Here is a 25,259-nt window from a genome sequence, read left to right as displayed (position 1 = left end):
GAGTGGCCTCTTTCCCCAAATCGCCTCACATGGGCAAAAGCTATTAACCCATGAAATAGCAATCTGCTATTTCACGGAGTCCACACCAACTGGGTTGGCCTAACACTTCCTTAATCACTTTAAAATCCTTGAGTCATACCATAGCACTAACACTCATTTAAACTAAAATACGTCACACACCCAACTCTGCTGTCTCACGAAATAAGAAACTGCTACTTTACAGGCTAAGCCTCTCATGCATTAAGCCTCTCACGGCTTAACACTTCATGGGCTAAGCCTCTCACGGCTTAACACTTTACAGGCTAAGCCTCTCATGCATTAAGCCTCTCATGGCTTAACACTTCACGGGCTAAGCCTCTCATGACTTAACACTTAATAGGCTAAGCCTCTCACATGAAGTGTTAAACCTCTCACGGCTTAACAATTCATGGGCTAAGCCTCTCACGCGTTAAGCCTCTCACGGCTTAACACTTCACGTACCGACCTTTCACGAATTAACCTCTCACGCACTGCTATTTCACGCATTGCACCTTCACAAATTAGAAATCATTCCCACACACACCCTTTATGGCTCACCCCACTAACACTCCACACACACACACACACACACACACACACACACACACACACAAAGCGAAAGAAAAAATGAGGAACACGAGCTCCTACTAGTCACCATGACTGATGTGCTTTTCAATGTTATAGATGGCATCCTCCACTACATCAGACCTAGAAGTAGAAGGGAATCTGGCTGCAACTCAGGCCAGTACCACAGGGTCACCAGTGGAAAGAAAGAAGAGAGCACTATGCAGCACCAAGCTTAGCTATCTTGGGCCATATGCATAGGAGGTCTAGGGCTCTGTGATCAGTACAAAACAGCTCACGAAAAGATTACGCTCCAGTACCACAACCAAGAGTGTTTGTAGATCTTGGAGGATATAGAGGTCAAAAACAAGTTGGAGAAGGTGTGGGCCTTGCACAAATGGCAGAGATCCTCCCTTGCACTATCAACATAAACTTATGTGCGGAGTATTTGATATATTATGACAAAGCCACCAAGAGAGGTAGAGTAACAAAGTCAGATGGCACCACTGAGCAGCAAGTCCTCATCACAAAGGAGCTGATACGCGATGCTCTGCAGTTGCCCCCACCCATCCCAACACATGTCCACAATTTTGACCATATGCCCATGGAAGACATGCCGAAGAGGATTTTCTATAACTCCAATGGGGTAGAATACGACAATATAAGGGATGAAGTAGATGAAAAGGCTTGCAGAGCCATGTCCATGCTCATGTAGGTAAAACCCATGGATAGATAGAACAGGGTACCCCTAAACTACAGAGCTAAGGTCCATGAAGAAAACGAGGAAGACTAGGCATGGTACATACATATAGAAATGGAGAATTACCTCAATTCACACCAATAAAAGGTGTGTAACCCCTATCTCCTTACTAAAGCGCTTAGCCATGCAGCAAACCTTCCAGTCCCAGAAGGCACTTAGGAAGCACAGGTACCCCAAGCTAAAAGATCCTTGAAACCATCTACTATCATTATCGAAGAGCTACTCCAAGCTAAAAGATCCTTGAAACCATCTACTATCATTAGCTACAATAGGGACAAGCACTCTTAAAAGACACTAAAGAGCTACTCCAAGACTTGAAGAAAGGCAAGAGAACTAAGAAGGACAAAAAGATGAGGGGGATCCTCTAGCAGGTTAAAGCTAAGTCGTAACGCTTAGACGCAGAAGTAGCATAGGAGATAGCTTCATTAAAGTAGGTGCTAAAGCAGCAAGAAACACAAGGAATTGAAAAGATAAGCATACCAGCAAAAGCGCAGCTCATGAGTTGCCACTTCACACACCACCCTCAAGCCCTGCCCAGATGGTATTCACACAAACCTATCACCACTCCACGACTCTGTCATCTTGGATCAGCCACCTTCAATAGAGATTGGTGCAGAACAGGCTCTAGAACAACAGGTGCCCCAAACATATGTAAGTGCAAGGTATGAAGAAGCTACATCAACACAACCACAAAAGAAGGCCACGAAGCTAAAAAAGAGAAAGAGAGTAGAAGAGCCTACAAGCCCCAACAAGAAGAGGCGAATAGAAGATGAGGGGACAATACGAGAAGATTCCTTCTTGCACAACTTAGAGACTGATCGATTCCTACAGGAAACAATGGAAGGGCCTCGACAGCATATGTTGCAACTACAATTCCATGAAATAGAGGGCTCAGCCTCCATAAGTGCCTTTATTTGGGAACAAGAGCAAAGGGTATGGCGATGTCAATTACTTACTCCTCACATGCTCCATGATAGGAATGCCACCTATGGAAATAATTACAGGAAGAAGCGACAGACCAAGTGCAAGTAGTTAAGGAGCAAATGGCTGCAGAAAATGTAACAAACAGAGAGGTAATACTCAAAAGCTTAAAAGCAGCAGAAGAGTAGGAAAATAGATTCCAAACTTTAGAAGAGCACAACAAACTTCTCAGAAAGATAGTGGTTTAGAGGATGAAAGAAAACATGGAGGTCAAAGCACAAGTAGACCAAGACAAGGAGCAACTTCAAAAGGAAGTGGCATATGCAAGAGAAAAGGAAGAACAACATACACAACAACTTAAGGATGCCCATGCCACATTCTAAGCCAAGGAAGAAGGGTTTAAGGGGCACATCACTGAACTAAATGAAGCCATTGTTGCAGCTGAACAAAAAGTGGTCAGCCTTCAAACTAAAAGGGAGCAGATAAACAAAGCCCATGCTAACAAACTCAAAGCCTTAAATGAGGTGATCCAAGCAAAAATTATGGAGATTGATCAGATGCTGGCCAACCAATAGCAAAGGTGCTTGAACATGTAAATCAACAAAGCTAAGCAGCAACAATCAGAGCTTGGTAGAGGAGCGGCTGAAGCAGATTGAAGATGCCAATGCATAGGCCACCACTGCAAGAAGGGCACAAGAAGAGGCTACAAGAAGATATGAGGAGCTGCCGCTGCTAGATAGGTACGAGAGGTTGCCATCTCCGACCTCCTTTCCACCAAAATGACTCAAGGATACAAGAAATGGAACGCTAGCTCGCCATGCAACAAAGGACTCAGAGGAAAGAAACAACTGATGAATTACAACTCCTCATCGAACGCTCCTCGGAGACAGGTTTATTACCAGTAACTCCTCGGGCGCCTTCTTAAACACTAACATTGTTTTTATTTGCACTAACCCTCTCTCTCCTTCAATACGAGATTAACCTCACATAAGACCTCAGTCTAGGAGACCTCACACTCATTTGTCTCAGAATACGAAAAGAGATGCCGACCCCACCATCATAATGGGAATCCTTCGGGGAGATATAGTGCTAACCAACCCAACTAATATGTTTTTCTACCCCTTACATCCCATAGTGCTCAACCTTCATAATTGGTGTCGGGTGTTATAACAATCGGACATCTTGGATGACAGTGTCAATAAACTCAACCTGTTTATGCCAAATGATATCCCAATAACACCAACCAACTATGAGGTTGTTGTAAGAAGCTATCAATGGGTCATTAGCCACCACGACTGGATAGATGTTTATAATACCCATCAATATCTAAATCTTTCAGAATCCACCTTATATCATCCTTTTGGTATTATAAAACTTTATCAAAATATCCATAAGCATTTGGAGTATGTGCTCACTGTGATTTATAATTTTAATAAACATATTGAATATCCTAATATAACCACAGAAGATATAACTGAACTTTAAGAATTTATGAAAACTAACAAGCCCACCCACCGACCCCCAAGTTCATGAGAGGGTCATGAAGAGACACAAGGCTCCTCTATTTCAGCTACTTATAATGTGTTCTCTTCAATCGCAAGAAAATTACTAAATCCCTTTCCGAGTGTAGCTCCTACTAACAAACTTGAGGCAGATTGCACATTCTCTCTCTTACCTTCTATCCCTGTTGATATTGCCACTAAACCTCTCGCCCCCGAGGAGATGCCGGCACCCAATCTGTCTCCACCATAGCCACTTGATGATGAGGTACGTTATATCCAACCTCAAGATGACATTGAAGCTTTTACTGACATAAATGTCCTTGATTCATTGACAACAGCTACAGAATACAAGGGATTCATCAGAGTAGGAAACCCACTTTTTTAAAGCCAAAATTCATGTTCAAGGTTTTGATGCAAATCACACCATTTGAACCCACCCGAAGGATCATGCCCGATGCTTATTCTACAATGGAATCACAAAGGCAGCGTTATGTGCCTTACCCTCTCCGTGCACCAATGCTAGATTTAGAAGAGGTGTTACCAATCAGGGGAGAATGCACATTGTGGGAGAACTTGGCTAAGCACACAAAGCTGGCAAACCCCCACTTAGCTGACCTACTGGAAATTCGGATTGTCACTTTCATGATCAGCTACGGTTTCTGCAGATGGCAGAAGCAACACCCAATGCATACAAGGGGAGGCTACACGACTATCCACATAGATGATACAAACCCCCATATGGAAGATTTTGGCATACAACTGGAATGGCGAAAGGAGTACCTAGCAGTGTTCAAATATAGCTATCAATACTAGAGCTCCTCGTGCTAGCACTACGAGTCGATCCTTTATACATGCCCCTCAAAAGGCAACTGACTCCATTCCAGTTCCAAGAGGCGAAGAAAAGGGATTCTCATGTGTGCTACAAGTTCCCGCACTTATCATCAACATTCCAAAATATAACAAGTCAGAGACAGCATTTGCTCACATGGATAAGAGCATGGTGTAGAATCCTGGATCCAGATGTAGTAACTGCTGTGAGATTTCTGAAGTTGATCGTGGTCCTCATCGATTAACCAACAAAAAGACATGATGGATTTGACGCGGAGCACCTTTGCTTTGACATGAACATAGGGCCAACTGAAAGAGGCATGATGCTTTACTATCATCGCCTAAGGTGCCTTCTAGGATACATGCATCTCAATTTTGAAGACATGGTCCACACCGGGTTCTAGACTTCTCACTCAGTATTTTGAATAACCCGCAAAAAGCTTCAGTCCCGTCGCAACTTCTATAGACACGAGTTCGGCGACGACGAGGTCTTTCAACCTCGGTAAAGGTTCTAAGGACAGAACCTACATTAGGTAGGGGGGATGTTAATCCCATTTTGGATTAACAAAGATGCTCTTGCAATTGAGGACATTAATAAGTGTCATGTAAAGGCACTATAAAAGTTGTATTGAGATACTGGCCACCCAAGGCCTTAGTTAGCAAGTTTTAGGGGCCCAAGTGTGAATAAGAGCCAATTATATAAAAGGTAGTACATGTGCCTCTTTCATGCATGCATGTATGTGAGAGAGTGAGAGGTTGATTGCCTTGCATTTGTGGTGCGAGCGACTCCACACGCTGATAGCGTGGAGGTGGAGTTCCGAGGAGTGGAGCTTTTAAAGAGAGCTTGGGGAGCCTCAAGGACATGAACTCAAAGCATTGGTAAGTACCCACTTATTGTTGTCTATTTCTTTTCCCATTTACGGTTGTGTGGAGCTCCCTCTTGGGAGGTGTGGTCGTAACAATGATGCTTGACTTTGGAATTTGCCTCACGACCCTACAAAAAAAGACATGCATTCGCACTGCGACATTTTTGAAATCACCATGGGAAACATCACTGGCATTAGCATAGATGCCATATGCAACTAGCAGTGCAACATCACGACTAGACTATCACAAAGATCAGTGGCGTGCAGTGCCGTGCATCATCAACATCATGACCCCTTTGCCAACTAGTGCCCGACTTGAGCATCAACTCTGCACTTCTAAAGATCCACAAACATCTGACAGATCACCCTATTTGCCAGATCTGGAAATAGATCTTGATCTAGATCGTCTGGCTCCGTGCACTTGCTACATTCAGTCTGGATGACGTCAACATCATAGGCTGGGATCCAGATTAGAACCGTTCGGTTCGGACACAAACCACCTTATCATAAGATGACACGGATCTGACTTGTCCTCTTCACTTTCGCTTAGAAATCACGTCATTAAACTTCTTTTCTATTAGTCGTGAGGGATTGATGTGAGCTTGGGGACAAGGTTGGCCTTTTTGTTCAAAGGAGTGGACATCCACCAAGCGCAAATTTTGGAAATGCAAAAGGTGAGCATATGGCTGAAAATTCTGGTTTTAAGGATACTAAATGCATGCATAAGGCCGAAGATGCAAAGAAGTAACCACCCAAAAAGAGCACTTTTGGGTTATCTCCGCAAGAAAGAATGCAATATATGCGTGAAGGGAAATGCTTTAGATGTGCTAGTAAAGACCACATTTCTCTTCAATGCCCAAACAAGAGCAAGAAAGAAGAAGAGCCCAAACCACGTATAAACATGATACATAATGTGTAGGGTAATACGGGCCATGCAAGCATGGATAGCATGGTATGCAAAGCATGGGGGCAACTCAAAGACCAGCACACCTTATTCAGGTTTGATGATTTCTCTACTCACAACTTCATCTCCACTCATAGGGTTGCCACCTTGGGGATTGAAGTAGGTGAAATGGGACCCGAAATAAATGCATGTTCAACCTTTATTGAGAAGGATGTGAAGGTATCATTGGAAAGTTGAGAATACACATCCAAGGCTATCTCGACCATGAGAACTTTCTCATTGTGCCTCCTTAGTGGATGTGCTATACTACTTAGAAAACCATGGCATGCACGCCTTGAGTCCTCCAAAAACTACAAAACCAACAAGATGATCTCTTTCATGTACAAAGGTAGAGAGCATTGTATAGATGCCGATGTGTCGGGTGACGCTATACCCGTTGTATCTCATGTACAAATAAATAAAGCAATGAAAAAAAGTGTTTTTTCATACTTGGTTTTTATACATGATAAAGTGGAACATGCTATTGTACACATGGATACCCTTACACATGATAGGCTAAATTTTTTAAGTGAGTTTAAGGACTGTTTTTCCAACTCTCTTCCGGATGGTATGCCTCCCATTCGCCCGGAAGACTACTGTATTGAATTAGTGTTGAGAAGTTCACCACCAAATAGGCCAACATATCATGCGAGTTCTTGCTAGCAAGAGGAGATCATGAAACAAGTTGGGGAGCTATTAGAGAAGGGCTTAATGTGGCCAAGATCATCACCATTTTTCTCACCCATTCTCCTTGTGCAAAAGAAGGATGGTTCATTTCATATGTGTACGGATTACATGGCATTAAATAAGATAACCATAAAAAATTTGTTACCAATTTCGAGGATAGATGATATCTTGGACAAATTGGATGGATCATAATGTTTTAGTCACATTGATCTAAAGAGTGGCTATCATCAAGTGCGAGGGCTTTTAGCACTTCTTTTGGTCTCTATGAGTACTTGGTTATGTCTTTCAATCTCACCAATGCTCGAGCTACATTTAATCGCATGATGGACCAAATTTTTAGAAATCATAGAGCATTTATAGGTGTCTTCTTTGATGATATTCTTGTGTTTTCCAAGAATGAGGAAGAACATAAGAAGAACTTGACAGTGGTCTTTGAAGAATTGAGGCAACCTTAACTTATGATAAATGGCAAAAAGAGTGAATTCTTGCGTTTTAAGATTCATTGTTTGGGACATATAGTCCCTAAAGCTGGTGTGTGAGAATGGATCCCGCAAAGATCCAAGCCATTAAAGATATGCCAGAACTCAAATTCATACATGAAATACGCAGTTTTCTTGGTTTATGCTCATACTATAGGATATTTATCTTCCTTTATGCAATGATTGCTTTGCCATTGCATGAATTGACCAAGAAACGTGCTATGTTCAAATGGACAAAAGCTAAAATTAATGCTTTCAATTCTCTCAAGAATGCCATTATTATTGGGCCAGTCTTGATTATACCTGATTTGCATAAGCCATTGATTGTTGAATGTGACGCATGTGGCGATTGTATTGGTGCTGTCCTACATCAAGAGGGACATGGGTTTGCATATGAAAGCAGGAGATTGTGTGATGCCGAGCTTATACTTGATGTTTATGAGGGGGAGATGTCACTATTTGGGCATTCTCTGCGTTTCAGGCTTATGGACACTTTCCATAAGATGGACTGGCATGGTCAAGGACTTGTTGTCAACACCAAGAGTTAGTAGGCTGGTTATGTAGGTTGGGGATATTGATCCACACCCATATCTAAAATATGGTACCATGGGTTAGTAGCTAAATGAAATGGGAAACTGTTCCATGGTGTATTCTTGCATTGCATCTATGTGTGTATGGTTTTGAATCTGTTTTCGCATGAACTTTTTTGTTGCATGCATTAATTGTGGGTGTAGTTCATGAGTTGGGGAAGCCCTCTTATGAACCGTGTGAGTGAAACTGTCTTGTAACCTTACTTGTGGGATGTAAACAAGCGGTAAGTATACTACTTTACTCTATGTTGCTCATTTTATGAGCAAATGGCAAATTTCCTGTTTTGTAGGTCCACACTTTAATAAGTGTGTTCGCCCTGGTTATAAGTGAGTGTGGGCTTCCACACTTCATGAAATTTTGGGCGGACAATTCATAAAGAGGTTGGACTAGTTTCCACTTCCGGTCGGCCAGGCACATATTCAGGCACCCTTTTCTGTATGTTATGAGCTTTGGGTGGCCTCCCACATGTCAAGAGGAGGGATGGTTTGGGCGGGTGGCCTAAGAGGAGGCCTCCACTCATCCTCTACATGTTGGGAAAGCTTATCTTCCCTCTCTCTCCTCTCTCTAAAAGTGGGCACCAACCATATGGGGGCTTCTCTTTTCATTTTTGGACACACACTTATGGAAAAGCTGATTTTCTTCTTTTTCATGATTCCCATAGCCATGAAAGCTTGAGAAATCTTGTCTTCTACATATATAGTCTCCATATGATCACCAGTTTGCTAAATTCGTCTTCTATTCATGAATATGGAGCCTCCTAAGTATTCTATTGCCCCCAAATTTTTTGTACATCCTAATTTTCTCAAAATCCCTAATTTCGAGAAAACCAAAGTACATCTATAGCCCTCTTCTTTGGGAATCTTTTGCACCCAAAAACCCCAATTTTGAAGTCCGAATACCTGCTAAAAACCCTAATTTACAGAAAGTATAATTTCAGTTGTTGAGAGTGAAAATGGACCCCTGGAAGCGTGGACATCACCATGTGATGGTTGTACTCAAATGGAAGAAGAAGAATTGTGTTAAGAGCTTGTTTAAGCTCTTTTTCACTTACTCGAAATCTAAATACTAGAAATATAGTCCCATGTCTCGGTCCTGGCACACATAATGTTTGTGTATGGATGCCAATGGAGCATAGTAGCTTTTGATCAGCTATGAGGGATCGAGGAATAAATGAAAATAACATGATTAACAAATAAGGTTAAGGAAATAGATAAATAATTATGCAATGATTGCTTTGCCATTGCATGAATTGACCAAGAAATGTGCTATGTTCAAATGGACAAAAGCTAAAATTAATGCTTTCAGTTCTCTCAAGAATGCCATTATTACTGGGCCAATCTTGATTATACCTGATTTGCATAAACCATTCATTGTTGAATGTGACGCATATGGCAATTGTATTGGTGCTGTCCTACATCAAGAGGGACATGCATTTGCATATGAAAGCAGGAGATTGCGTGATGCCGAGCTTCTACTTGATGTTTATGAGGAGGGAATGTCACTATTTGGGCATTCTCTGCGTTTCAGGCTTGTAGGTTGGGGATATTGATCCACACCCATATCTAAAATATGGTACCATGGGTTAGTAGCTAAATGAAATGGGAAACTGTTCCATGGTGTATTCTTGCATTGCATCTATGTGTGTACGATTTTGAATGTGTTTTCGCATGAACTTTTTTATTGCATGTGTTAATTGTGGGTGTAGTTCATGTGTTGATTGTGGGTGTAGTTCATGAGTTGGGGAAGCCCTCTTATGAACCGTGCGAGTGAAACTGTCTTTTGACCACGCTTGTGGGATGTAAACAGGCGGTAAGTATACTACTTTACTCTATGTTGCTCATTTTATGAGCAAATGGCAAATTTCCTATTTTGTAGGTCCACACTTTAATAAGTGTGTTCGCCCTAGTTATAAGCGAGTTTGGGCCTCCACACTTCATTAAAGTTCGGACAGATAATTCATAAAGAGGTTGGACTAGTTTCCACTCCTGGTCGGCTAGGCACATATTCAGGCACCCTTTTCTATATGTTATGAGCTTTGGGTGGCCTCCCACATGTCAAGAGGAGGGATGGTTTGGACGGGTGGCCTAAGAGGAGACCTCCACTCATCCTCTACATGTTGGGAAAGCTTATCTTTCCTCTCTCTCCTCTCTCTAGAAGTGGGCACCAACCATATGGGGACTTCTCTTTTCATTTTTGGACACACACTTATGGAAAAGCTGATTTTCTTCTTTTTCATAATTCCCATAGCCATGAAAGCTTGAGAAATCTTGTCTTCTACTTATATAGTCTCCGTATGATCACCAATTTGCAAAATTCCTCTTCTATTCATGAATATGGAGTCTCCTAAGTATTTTATTGCCCCCAAATTTTTAGTAAACCCTAATTTTATCAAAAATCCTAATTTCGAGAAAACCACAGTAAATCTATTGCCCTCTTCTTTGGACGTCTTTTGCACCCCAAAAGCCCCAATTTTAGAGTCCGAATACCTACTAAAAACCCTAATTTATAGAAAGTAAAATTTCAGTCGAGAGTGGAGATGGACCCGTAGAAGCGTGGACATCACCATGTGATGGTTGTACTCAAATGCAAGAAGAAGAATTGTGGTAAGAGCTTGTTTAAGCTCTATTTCACTTACTCGAAATCCGAATACTAGTCATTATGGTCCCATGTCTCCGTCTTGGTACACACAATGTTTGTGTATGGATGCCAATGGAGCATAGTTGCATTTGATTAGCTATGAGGGATTGAGGAATAAAATTGAAAATAGCATGATTAACAAATAAGGTTAAGGAAATAGATAAATAACTTAAGCCAATCCTTGAAATATTCAATAGTGAAAGGTGAAGAATTCTGAACTAAGGAAGCACTAACGACGAGGATGGATGGAATTAAGAAACCCTTATTTTTTGCATATAGCCATAGGACACTTGCCATAACCATGTATTAACACTTTGACTACTAGAATTATTGAGAAAGGGTGTTTGACTACACTAATAAGTAACGAGGGGTAAGTGGGTGTGAGGATATGCCATGAACATCTAAGAATATTGAAGAAATAACGTGCAAGCATGATTGGCCCATTAGCTTTACGTTGGTTTCTACTAATCTTTTTTTCCCTTTTGATGAACAATCCACATCATCCCATTTATCACATTTGCATCCCATGTAAGAAGGATTAACAAGGTACAATAGGGAAGGGGAAGGGTTTTTCTCTTTTATGGGACAAGAAAGAATGTAAATATAAGGGTACTAGTATGTATTAGCTTCATTTATTTAGTATCGTTAGGATGGAGGGCTATACAAGTGAAGAACACGAAAGAGGGTTTGCAATTCGATCATACCATGATCATTGAGAAAACAGCTGTTGTTGTTGAGACCATGTACACGAGGCAGCATTTTGCCTGTTTTAGGGGTCCATCCCCACTTTAGTGGCAAAGCTGCTGAGGCAGATGGAAAATGCTTGGAAGGCCGATAAAGGATGGCAAAAATCGACGGTATAGAGGCCTTTCCCCACTTTACCCAATTGTAGGAGAACGATCTGGCCTGCTGCCTCTGCCTTGTCGTCGATCTGAGGGTTGATGGGCTGGACAAGCTGGAAGCTGTAGTGGGAGGGAAGCGAAGAGCGGCCTTGGAAATTAAGGGACCAGCACTGGCTCTGCTCGTCCCATTGAGGAGCCTTGCTCTCCATTACGACGGGATCATCACTGTTGGGTTTCATGCCCATCTTAAACTCTCTTGATCGCGTGCTGCCGGCTTGCGCGGCCTTTGAGTTGCAAATTCTCTCGATATTGACCCTCCTTAGACTACTGTAAGATCGGAGAAATGTGGCTGCGACGCTCGGTTTGGGCAGCGCTTCCGCACTAGCAAAGCAACTCCACCTCTGCAATGCATTCATTTTGTATGGCTGGGCGGCGTTCGATGATAGTTGTGCTGAGTTATTTGCAGCAGAAGCGAGGGTTGCAGGCCCTTGCAGGAAACGCGAGGTTCTCTTGGGTTTGGTGAAGAGCTCGCACGCCATGGCTCGCTGGCGCAGCCCCTCTTGCATGCGGTCGGAGAAGCTGATACGGACGGCGAGCCGCTTGCTTTTGTGGTGGTTATCGGAAACCTCCCAGAGGTTGAAGTCGGCGCCCCAGATGTCGGACCTAAGTTTGCCCATGTAGGCGTGGCCGGACTTGGAGAAGGAGGTGTGGCTGGCGCTGATGGTGAAGGCGGAGCCCCAGGCTTTCCACTCTTTACGAGCGGCCATGAGAAAGTCTAGCTTCTCGCCCTGCAAGCCCCCGCGATTCTCTTGAAAGAGGACGAAGGCGTTGCCCTTTCGTCTGAGAAGACACTGGACGGGACGGCCGCAAGGCCCCGGCTGCCGCAAGGCGAAGGGGAACTGCAGCAGCCCGATCTCTGCTAACGGCGAAGAATACGACTGCTGGATTAGCTGCCTCCATCTCCTGCACACGCCGGCTAACGCCACCACCCGCCTTGCCTCGCCGGCCTCCCGCCGCGCATTCTGCTGCACCGCCTTCAATATCAGCGCGAATAGCTCTGGGCAGAGGGCCTCCCACTCGTTGCCACCCGCGCCCGCAGCTGCTCCCGCCTCTCGCAGCATGCTCCGGCACCGCTGCATCTCTCCTGGCAACAGCAGCTGCGGCGTACCTGCAAGCTGCTGCCCTTCCCCTTCCTCCTCAGAAGCCGAAGCAAAATGACTCTGCAGATTTGATAAGCCTGAGCACAAATAATTGAGCTGCTGGGAATGCGGTACGCAAATCCAAAAATGTGAGCGCAAAGGCAGGCTGAACGTCATGCGTATCTCAGCAGCAAGTCGCTGAAAGCACGGGCCTGCTCATAATTAGCTGGAAGATTCGCTGTATTGTATAATTCTCTCATTGACGGTGTATTGAGCCTCTTATTGTGCTTGCTGATTAATGGTTTAAACCTCCAGCCCACCTGGCACACCATCCCAACGTGCCACCCACTACCATTCCTCGCCAACTTTTCTAACCCTTTTTTGAAAGTTTTTTTTCGGGTGTCTTATTCACTCTTCAACATTAATTAAAAAATTTCGGGTATTTTTGATTAATTTTTTGAACCCTTGCGTTTTCCAAAGTTGGTAACCTCAAATCAATCGAGAAACAATGTTCCATAACTTAGCTCACAAATACAGGGGCAAGGTGTGTCATTCACCTCGTGAATACTTGTGCTTGGGGATCCTCATAGGTTGACCCACTCGCTGCCACAGGAGCACCCGAGAGCTCCACTCTGCCGCCTTCGCACTCACTCTCTCTATCTCTCTCACACATGCAATAAGCACATAAGAGCTCAAATCAAAATAGGCAAGCAAGACACAAGAGAGCAAGAGAGTAGAGAAGAAGAGCACTCTATTGATTATGCATAAGAGAATGAATGGTGAGAATACAAATTGACCCTTATCTTGGCCCAAAGCATTCACACCTTGGGTGACCATACTTAAAATCTAGATCCATGTCTATCGAAGGCCACCTAGGCTTGTGAAAACACTTAATCTAAGCATGAAATCTCCATAATTAATCCCGTGGCATGCCTTTCATAGACAAGCGATGATCGCACATGTAAAAATATATATACAATATGAACATTTTCAATGCCAAAACGGCCAAATGAAGTGACGGTTGCCAACGGATGGTGTTGATGCTGGAGAGGTGTCCAATGAGGGTTAACATGCCCCTCTTCCTGATGTAGATTCCGTCCTCAGAATATGTTGGTGAAGACGAGTCCATGCCATTAATAGGAAGGTGATGACAGTTGAAGGCCAAGTGTTGGATACCTGCGTGAAAAACAAACCAACTAGTAAAGAGTTCTTTATAACAATAAGATGAAACATGGTAATGCATGCATTTTTTTTAATGACTGGGTAGATTTCAAGTTGTGCTATGAAGAGGAAAGCTAAGGCCAATTTAACTTAGAGGCTAGTAATAAGCCTATCTATACCTAAACTAGTCTTAGTCATATACCTATCTACGGTTATGGTTTAGTATCAAGTTATACAAACTTTAGTGTATAGTGGCGCTAAGTTGAAAGGCGTTTTTTTTTGTTTATTATAATATAAGGGATAAGGCACTAGGTTGTGGAGACTAAGGCAATAGTCAAGAGACCTCTGCTAAGAGTATCTAAGGACCGCCAAGAATCTCCTAAGACATTGATGGCTAGCCTCTCTTTTATTAGTTTTTCACAACACAAGGTCCTACCCCATAAGAAATATATAAGAAGCAAGGCATCGGTCTCAAGATACCATCATAAGTAACCACTGAGTCATACCACGATTCTATATGGCGATAGTTATCTTCTTCTTCTTTTTTGTTTGTTTTTTTTGTTCTTTTTTTAATTTGATTATTTTTTACCTACAACTGAGCTAAAGGTCACTAAAAGATGAGTGGGAGTACTTCGATACTCCATCAACATAATGTCATGGACATGTCAGAACATTACTAAGTCTAAGAAAGAATATGGCCTTAAAGTTCCTCTAAGTGGCACTTAGAAAGAAAATTTTACCCAGTCATAAGGTCTTTTTAGTTCTATGAATGCATGTAATGATGTATAAGAATAGTTTCAAAGTTGAGAGTGAGTTAGGATTCATATGAGCAAGTGGAAAAATTTGGTCCAGATCGAGGTAACACGTTGCAAGTTGTAAATTTGGATCTAGTCTGCACGACTACACCTTAATAACCCATAAATCAAACTCATCTAGCAAGCTCATCACCAGATAACCAAGAGCTCATAGGCATCCTCCAATTTGACGTTACTAGATTAATCTTCCCCCTCACTTGGGTTTCCTAAAACATAACCTTTGGTTGGAAGGGAAAGCAATGGTCTTTGTGCATCCTGGCTATTAAAGGGCATACATACTATAGGTAAGTTAGCTAAGTAGCTACCGCTAGCTAAGCTATCTAGGAAATGACCCACCATGCTCCAGAAGGGACAAGGAGTCGGTAACATTATTTCATAGAATGATAGTGTAAGTGTATAAGCTTTTGCCCTCCTCCCCTACTCTACAAGATCTTCCTGTGCAATTCTTACTTAATATGGTCCTCCAACTTGGTAAAGTACACTCACATGATCATATCCTTATGGTGTCTCTCCTACCATGGACTGCAATAGTCATGTCCCATAGCGCCTAAAATAAGTCCTACAGTGCCAGCATAAATAGGACACTATGTACATGTGATGCTCACAGTTTAAAACATGGTGCAAGGGGATGAAACTGTAGGTAGAATAGGTCCACAAAGGTGGCTCCACAACATCGCTCCCCTAGTGGTGCATAAAAATAGCATGAGTGGGTTTGGAAAGGATGAATACTTAGCTACCCTTGATAGTACCATTCCAAGAAATCAGGGTCCAGGATAGGGTCACTTGTATCAATCCACGAAATCCTAGAAACCTTTAGAAAGCATAAACTTTTTGCCAATAAAATCAAGTGTACCTTCTTTACCAATCAAAAAAATCCATGCTCACAGCCTGTAGCCATAACAGAGTCATACTTTATTCTCTTATTTTGACATGTGCTCTTTCTCATCATCTTTTTTTAATTTTGTATGGTTAGTCAAATTTTTAGTATGGGTATAGGTGCTATATTGGTGTACATGTTGGTACAAGCTATATTGTCATGAGTTGGCTTTTTCCAATAGGCTCCCTCCTAATATTGACATGAATTTTTTTAGGGAGCAAAACGTGGGGGTTAAAGATTTAGGCTTTATGGAAACGCCTCCCTTCCATTCTGCAAGTCAGCCCTCGACTTCAAGGAGGCTTATGTAAGCTTTCTATAGCCATCCTCTCAAGATTTTATCCACTTGGGACTCTTGCTTTGGGATGCACCTGGTTGTTGATGTGTTGTTGAGCAATCGAGGATTAAAAGTGATAATATGCTTTCATAAGCACGTATAGGAGGCATTGAAGAACTTGTAGAGGCCTCATGGGAGCTGGAGGCATTGTTAGAGCCTTCTTTTCTTAAGGGCCGAGCCATCTTTTGAACAACATTTAGAATCCAAATCTTGTGGGATGTTGGCAATAAAGGTATATGAATTTGTTTTCCCTTGTCTTCTATGGCATTAGGGTTGGCATAGATTGTTGATTGGCCGACAAATGTGTCTATGAATGATGAGGCTATAGACATATGTATCCTCTTCGGCACCCAAAATTTGAAATATAGGAAATCCAAGTATTAGGAGTGTGGCGGATTTGATTTTATTAAGCCTAAGGTAGAGTGGAGTGTCTAGCATGGTGACACATGGCAGCACACATGGCTCACATGCATGAGCCTTGTCTTTGTATAAAGGTGTGCTATCCTTTGTTGTAGGGTGTGAGAGAGCTCACCACTTGGGTGAGAGTTATCTAGTTTGTTTGGGTTCCACACATTGTGTCTACTCTCTCTCTCTCTCTCTCACTCCTCACTCCATTGTTTGGTTCGTGATTCTAATTTATGTGTGTGTGTAAGAGCTTGTGAGATTTGATCTCCCCTCATCTCATAATTTAGAGATTCATTTTCTTTATTTGCAATTGTAATTATTTGTATAAGGCAGCAAAACTGTGTGTATGTGTGTTTGGGTACTTGGTAAAGAGTGTTTTTGGTGAAAAGCACAAGTATGTTGGAAGAAATTTTGCTGCTTGGATGCCTTGTAGACACTCATGTGATTGAGCTAGAATTTGGCTACTTTTGTGTGGAAAATCAAACTATTATTGTTGCACACGGAGTGTGCAAGTTATAGGCTTGAACAACAAGCTTTGAAATGAGTGGTCTCTCTAAAGCAGCAAGAAAAGATTCAACAGCAATGCTCTTGTGTGAGCAGTGTAGAAGATAAAGAGACGTGGCGACAACCAGCAACTCTAGCCAGCATGCAACAAGTCTTCCTACAAGAAAGGTGAAGTCCTTGCAGTGCCACACCAAAGCAGACTACCATGACTCTGCTAGTAGCGCATCTCTAGGCAGCTGCTGCTGTCTCTAAAGTAGAAGAAGAATCCAGAAGTGTAGCACCAATCATCAACACCTTGAACAGCAACTAGAGCCAAACTCGTAGAATAGCGTTGTTGGGTTAACAACATTTACAGCAGATCAAGTAATGCACCTAGCACAGAGTCTCCAGTCTATTTGTGCAGCACATGCACTTTCATAACTTGAGTAGGCTCCGTCCCCCAACAACAACGTCAAGCTCCCCATTAACTCTATCGAGGGGTAGGGGAAAACAGGCAAGCCATGGAGCAAGAAGGAGCTTGCAGCAGTCTCTGCAACCTGTGCTTGGAGGAGGCAACAAAAGAGCTTGAGGAGAAGAAAGCTCTAGCTGAGGCCAGCCTCAACACATAGTAGCTACAAGCACACAAAGGTCAGCGATCGACTGTAGAAGAGAAGAAACATGCGCAGCTGGAAGCATAACATGGCCTAGAGATAAGTATAACCTTTGTGATAAGGTAGGGTATGGTGTAAAAATAAATAACTAAAAAAATAAAAAATAAAACCTAAGAAGGGTGTGTTCACATGGGGTTTATGCATACACACATGTCGCTTATGCATAAAGAGGAAGAGAATGAGTACATCGATGATGATGACCCTTACTGGCTTGATGGCCAAGATGATGATGCACATGGATGTGCTTGCATGAATGATGATGCATTTACATGGGATGATGTACCCACATTAACCAAGGAACAAGTTTTGGAGATTCGCCTTCGACCTCTCAAAAAGTAGAAGGAAATTGACATGAAAATTGATTGGGAGATCATCGAGGATGGTGAGATAAAAATCATTGAGGGCTATGATATTTTGTATGATGAAGTTAGCACAAATGTGATGCATGATGATACATGTGACAGTAAGGTTTGTAGTGATATTTGTTTTGATGCTTTGGATAAGCAAGAGAGTATGATGCATGGTGTATGTAGAAATGATGAGGCATGTGATGGCAAGACTAAATGCATGGATAGCATTCACATGTTAGAGCATGAGCTTGTGAATAAGCTCATTGATTGGATCGAGTACATGCATGTGTACTCAAGAGGTTCTAGGTTTGGAAACCTAGATGACTACATCAACACCCCAACATCAGTTCATGGTGTAGGCATGTACACCGAGTTTGGAACGAAGACCCATGAGGGGCGGGATACACTCAATGGTGATATTCACAACAACGACATCACCATCTACATCAACATTGATTATATCCTACCCCCACATGATTGATGTATCCTTGTACTTTCACTTGATGCTTTGTAAAAGAGCAATGGTTGACATATATCACATCATTTTCACGTTATGTGAGTTTGAGAAATTAGGCAAAGGTTAAGGGGGGACCTAACTTTCAAGAATATGGAATACTTATATTTCAGGGGGGGTGTTGAAATATAGGAAATCCAAGTATTAGGAGTGTGGTGGATTTGATTTTATTTAGCCCCTAAGGTAGAGTGGAGTGTCTAGCATGGTGACACATGGCTCACATGCATGAGCCTTGTCTTTGTATAAAGGTGTGCTATCCTTTGTTGTATGGTGTGAGAGAGCTCACCACTTGGGTGAGGGTTATCTAGTTTGTTTGGGTGCCACAAATCGTGTCTACTCTCTCTCTCTCTCTCTCTCTCTCTCTCTCTCTCTCTCCATTGTTTGGTTCATGAGTTTAATTCATGTGTGTGTGTGTGTGTGTGTGTGTGTGTGTGTAAGAGCTTGTGACCTCTAATCTCCCATCATCTCATAATTTTAACACCAAATCCATGTGTTACCCTTGTAGTATCCTTGAGCTTGAAGAAGACGAGTTGGAATCCATCGAGAGGTAACCTGTGGTCTGGATTGATTTTTGTTGCGATGGGGCCTTCTTGGTTTTCTGATACTGGGTTAGTTATTGAGAACTAGTGGACATGATTTAGGGACCCACTTAAGGATAGGTTGTGCTTTCTTTGTTAATTCCCTGAAAGTTGGTTCGGTATGGAGGTAGACGTGGATGTGGAGCTTGAAGATGAAGAACCTTGTGTGGCGGATGTCGATGGGGAGGAAAAGACATTGGATCATGTCTATGTTGAGGCTTTGTTATTTGTTGAGATATCGAGCTCAACTAGTGCTATTGGTGGACATTGATAACATGCCTGGGTGGCAGGTTATGCACGTTTGTCAAATTGGCATGGTTGGTGAGATTATGATCGATATGTCGCCACAGTGGATGACATGCTATGTGACAGCCACTTTGGAGTACTAGAGTTATGGCATAGTTATAGCACTAGCTCATATAGTCGAAGTTCACACTATAGACTTAGCACTTTGTATGTTATTATAGGAGAGTACTTTCCCTTTATGTATGTACTCTTATCTTTTAGTTATATGGTTGTAGAGAAGTGAAGAAGATAGAAGTGAGAAGTGAGAAGTGAAGATATATGGTTGTAGAGAAGTGAAGAAGATAGAAGAAAATTCAGCCATCCATCTCTCTCTTGTGTCGTCTTGCACTCTCTTATGTGTGTGTGTGTGTGTGTGTGTGTGTGTGTTTGCTTGCAAGGAACTCAAGCTCTCTCTCTCCCCCACATTCTCTTTATGGCATCAGGGCTCCAGTTTGTGTGAGAGCTAAGGAGGCAAGCAAGAGGCAAGAACAAGCAACCAAGGAAACGGTACATAGCTAAGAGAATCACCATGTCTTTCCCTTCTTGGTTTAGGTACAACACCCCTCAGTATCTCCGGAGCTACACATCTCCGATTGAGGAGCTATCTTCGCAGGTTTGGAGGTGCTTGTGTGGTAATTAGTACTTAGTACTTGTACTTTGATTTTGTGGCCAAAATCACATTTCGGGCACGTCTTGGTCTCCGTTCTGTCATTGCAAGGTAATTTCGACAATTTCGAGAAGTTCTGGTTGAGAACTGTCTTTGGTCGAAATCTGGATATTGCAGTGTAGCAATGCATTTTGGAAGTGCAGACAATGGTCGCACATGTGTTGTTGACATTGGGTGTATGTACATGTACTTTGGTCAGATTGATGCGGCCTACATGTTGTGCTGAAGTATCGCTGCTGCTGCAGTAGCCACAAAAGATAATGTTGTGTTACAGGTTGCATACAGAAATTATATGATACAGTTTTTTGATTGTTCACCTGGAAGTTCAGAATGACCAATTTCCTAATGGGTAAAGGATTTTGGGACTATGTGGAAGGAGACAAGAAGGACCCTCTAGAGTTGTCTGAAGAGAATGCCTGACAGATGGTTAGGATGGTTTGACAGATGGTTAGAATGGTCAAGATATACCGATGTGCATAGTGTCGACTCACATGTCTATGATGATGTCGTATTGCCTCATGATTTCGAGAGCATTGATGATGTGGTAAAGGATGGATGCCATGATGATATGGAGTATGCTATCCATAATGATGGTGTGATTTTTGATTTTCCGAAGGAGGACAGTTCTATGGTGATGATAGACAGGTTTCTTTTCATGTTTATGATGATATTTTTACACATGATGATATTTTTACACATGATGTGGTGATGCATAGTGATATGGTGGATGATGATCTCATCCAAATTCTTGATGATGATCTAAAGGAGTTAGCTTTGGCTATTATTGATATTGATACAAATATGATGAGTATCTTTCACTCTATTTATGGTGATCCAGTGCTTCATGTGGGTGTGGAGACTAACATTGAGTCTGCTAAACATGATCCAGATTTGGAGGTTCCATTGATTCAGCCTATTATGTGTGATGGTGATCATCACATTGATATGATATTATTTGATGGTTCTCTAAGTTCACACGATGTGTATCTTCATGATGATCCTTTATATGATGATGGTTCACATCCTGATGTTTCTCATGATAGCAGCGGAGCTATGGCAAAAAAAAAATTAAATTACACATAAAATAATTTCATTCAAAGCGTAAAGCCTAAGAAGAAAATGGAGATGATGGTGCCATGGTGGTCATCTTTCACGGTGATATACCTTATACATCTAAAGAAATAATTCGGAGAATTGAGCTACTGGATGAGACCCAGGTCATTGGTCATGGAGGCTTTGGAACAGTTTGTAAGCTTGTTATGGAGGATGGCAGTGCATTTGCTGTAAAGAAAATTGACAAAAGTAGCTTTGATCGGCTTTTTGAAAGAGAGCTGGAGGTTTTAGGGAGCATTAAGCACCGCAACCTGGTCGATCTCAGAGGCTACTGTAATTCCCCCTCGGCGAAGCTGCTAATCTATGACTACCTAAAAATGGGAGCCTAGAAGAGGTTCTGCATGATCGTGATCTTGATGAATCATCACTAAGCTGGGGGGGCTCATCTAAAGGTTGCTTTAGGGGCTACCCGAGGACTTGCATACTTGCATCATGATTGCTCCCCAAGAATTAAGCATCATGATGTTAAGTCGAGCAACATTCTCATTGGAGAAAACCTTGAGCCACATGTATCGGATTTTGGATTGGCCAAATTATTAGAAAACATCTCACATGTCACAACTGTCATTGTGGGGACGTTTGGGTATTTGGGCCCAGAGTATCTTCAAAGTGGAAGAGCAACAGAAAAAACAGATATTTACAGCTACGGGATTGTTCTGCTTGAACTTATTAGCGGGAAGCGGCCAAGTGATGCTTCCTTTGTTGAAAAGGGATTAAACATTGTTGGATGGGCTATCTCACTCAAAAAGGAGAAGAACTTGCAGGAGATTCTTGACCCTAGGTGTGAGGGGCATTTATGGATAGCTTGGAGGCGTTGCTGCAGATTGCAACTCTGTGCTTAAGTCCAATGCCAGATATCGGCCATCTATGCATAAAGTGGTGAAGATGCTGGAAGCTGAGATCATGTCACCATGTCCAAGTGATTTCTATGACTCCGAACTCGGACTGAAAGGCCGAGATGTGTCTCCATTGCGTAGTAGGTTAAGCGTGTCGATTAATTATTCATTATTCTTTAAGTAAAAATAAGATCATAGTGGAGAGCGTTGGGAGGGTTTTGTGAGTACTTAAGGAGGTCAAGCATAAGCTGTAGCAGCGAGTGCTGCTTACCTACCCTGAACTTAGGTGAAAGTGTTTTTTTTGGGTGTATATGTATGTGTATGTAAATGTTAAATTAGGAAAGCAAATGTAATTTATGGTCGAATCACGCTTGAATTATGTGCTGGTTAATCATGTAGTTGCATTCAGTACTTGTACATAAACTCCTATTTGGATCAAGGTGTACAAAAATGTGCATGCTCTTGGTAAGTTGGCGTGAGGCTAAGGCTACTCATGATTTCCAAGTGTTCAAGAATAGTGCTGGTAACTCAGCTAAAGGCATCCAAGAGTAGGTCATAGTGGTGGCTCAAGTATTATCGAATATGAAACATTTCTGATGGTGTAGTTCACCCAACGAGGCATTGTACAAAAGAGTGTCCCACAATCTGAGGGATATATGATTCACTGTTGTAAGAGGACTCTTCTTCTAATGACGACTCTAGAATTGAGATTTATAGAAAATATCCTTTTTACGGCAATGCATATGTATTCATGCACATCCAGGCTGTGTACGTGTGTGATTGGTACCACCTTCTAGAAATCCATATTGAAGAGACTCTAGAAATTCAATGGTCTCCCATTTTTTGTCAACATCGAAGAACACAATGCAATGCCATGCTGGGGCTTGCATTGGGGAAACTTAAAGGTTTAATCGGAAGGTTATGTAGATAGTCACATCTGAATCCAATTTCACTAAGATTAGAAAAATGTGCTTGAAGCTACTCCTAAAAGCTCATGCATCAGAAGTGCTATTTGGCTGCCATGTTGTGGAAGTTTCTTTGGGAGAATTGGAACCATGAATTTTAAATTTTAAATTAGTGTCCTTTTGTATGTATGGATGTGAATTTAAATGTGGATGTGGATATGGATGTGTATGTATGAATGCGGATATGGGATTGGATGTATGATGTGGATGTACGAACATGGATATGTATGTAGAATAATGAATGTGAGTGTGTATGTGAAATAATGTGTCGCCGATATGAGTGAATGGATGAGAATGAGTACACATATGAATGGAATGTGGAATAAGTAATATGGACTGAGGAGGGATAATGTGGAAAGACGAGAGTTCGATATAGAAAATGTATTTTGTGACTGTTTGTAAATGACTGTTTTATGTCAAGAATGCTGGGGAAGCATTTTGATCGTCTTATGGATTAAGGTCATGGAGACCTAACTGATAAAGTTGCAACTGCTGACGGAGAGTCAATGGAGGACGTCTCGCGTAGCAAGGTCGACCGAGGTCTTGACCAGCCTCGATTCGATTTAAATGGTGAGCTTCCGGTACGGTGGATGAGGGACCAAGGAAGCGGCCTATGAGTGAAGCGCTAGGTCACCTGCTCTGCAAAGGATCTTAGAGGGTGCTGACCATACAGTACTTGGGCTCTGGGTCGCTGAAGATACCCACACGTGCGTCGTGGAAGATATTGGAACAAGGAGTAAGAGTTATTTTCTGAAACCGGGCATGGATCTGGTTGATTGACCTTGCTGGTCCTCAACGGATGAGTCCATGGCTCTCTTATATGGATCTGTTGATTGATCTTTGCTGATCTTCAACGAGAATCCCATCTTGATTTTGTGAAAATATTGTTGGATACTATGAGCTAGGAACTATTGAAAAGGCCCCTGAGTGACCAGGTGGTGAGCGTTCTGGTTGCCAATGATGCCATAAGTACGCCGAAGAATGAATGATTGGTAATATGGATTCAACCAAAGATTTAGAGGATTGTCATCAGTGATATAATGGTTTCATTAAAGGATTGTTTAAAAGTTAGTTGATGCTGAGAAAAAGGCAATTTCATATTGGGTGTGTAAGTTGTGTGACTATTTTTATGTTGCATGAACTTACGACTAGGGGGCCTGGGAACTCTTTTCCCTGGTACCCGGGACAAAACCTAACCAAATTCCTAATTGGACCCTATCACTACAGTGGTTGGGAGGTTGGCTAACCCATGGGACTGGATGGGGTTAGGCTGGACTGATGGATCCATAAATCGAGACTCAATTTCTGTTATTACGATAGATAAAGTAAATCCCGAATAGTAATTGTTCTATGGATAGGAATCAACGGCTGTGCCTCTTGATGGGGAAAAAGCATTGATCCCAATGATCCAAGTGCAAGTTTCTTCCTTGATCTGACCGAGTATCTTTATAGGTGCAGTCGGATCAGCTTGATCCAGTAATGGTCTTGACTACGTTAGAGTAAAAAGTTATCCTGGTGGAATCGCCCGTGCTTTTCGAGTAAAGGAAGTTTTTTCGGGTTCGGTTTTTGGAAAAACCGACGGATTAGTCTCTTGTCCGGATATCCGTGGTGGACGAGGCCCCGAGTGTGAGACCCTGCCCTGCGTAAGAAGTGCTACTTCCACTGCTAGCATCCCGAATCCATTGCATGGTAGGGACATGGATCTCACAAGGAAGCTACTTCCGTTGCTACCAACCAGGAATCCGGGGTGCGCACAGGGGGCAGTGGGATGTCACAATCCAAGTTTTGTGAGCAAGGGGATAAGAGTCAAACTTGGTAGGGATAACTGTCTGCTCTACTGCTGTAGCCTAGGGCCACCTTATCTTTTCCCGAGAGCCTTTGGAGTTCTCATGGCATCCTTCAATTACCAGTGATCTACGCATTCTCCTTGCTGGTCTCTTCACTTGACAGCTTGCTCTTATGATCCTGAGCTTCAAGAAAGTATGAAGGCTCATAATTCCTTCAAGTTGGCTTTAATAAATTCAACATTATAAATGTATTTTTCCCAATGTATCAAAATGGAAAAATCAACTACTGTCCTCCACTGGAATAGGCTCAACCTGCACCATATTAATTATCAGAGCCTAAGAAACAGTCCCCTCCACCTGATTCTGTTGTAACTCCCCTTGATGGTGCTTTGAGACGGGACATTTAGACTTACGGTGACCTAGGGATTTACAAAAATAACAGTGAAAATTGCCTCTGGATACTTCACCAAATCTTCCACGCCCATAAGGTGGTGCATTAGCATTTTTCGGATTGACGGGCACCACTTCTAGATGGAAACACTGGGTTGCCCTGGTCCTTCAGCTCTTGGTGGACGATAAGCATAAACGTTATACCAGCAGGTTTCTGTGTTGTGTTGTGTGGTGGTTACGTAGATTGCAGC

General features: G+C 42.3%; 1 protein-coding gene and 1 pseudogene across 1 annotated transcript; one reads left to right on the top strand and one right to left on the bottom strand.

Moving 5' to 3' along the window:
* Window positions 1-11,458: 11,458 nt before the first annotated feature.
* LOC147603161 (tubby-like F-box protein 10) lies at window positions 11,459-12,901 on the bottom strand. Its single transcript, XM_086797401.1, has one exon. The coding sequence runs from the start codon at window positions 12,775-12,777 to the stop codon at window positions 11,566-11,568; it is 1,212 nt and encodes a 403-aa protein (XP_086653527.1). The 5' UTR covers window positions 12,778-12,901; the 3' UTR covers window positions 11,459-11,565.
* An 8,134-nt stretch (window positions 12,902-21,035) lies between these two features.
* LOC147603160 (LRR receptor-like serine/threonine-protein kinase FEI 1 pseudogene) lies at window positions 21,036-22,050 on the top strand (annotated as a pseudogene).
* The last annotated feature ends 3,209 nt before the right edge of the window (window positions 22,051-25,259 follow it).

Source organism: Cibotium barometz, chromosome 65 (assembly GCF_041138505.1).
Source record: "Cibotium barometz isolate CiBa-2024 chromosome 65, ASM4113850v1, whole genome shotgun sequence".
NCBI classification, from domain to species: Eukaryota; Viridiplantae; Streptophyta; class Polypodiopsida; order Cyatheales; family Cibotiaceae; genus Cibotium; species Cibotium barometz.
Note: the sequence above shows the minus strand (reverse complement) of the source record. Positions and strands in the feature narration are given on the sequence as shown.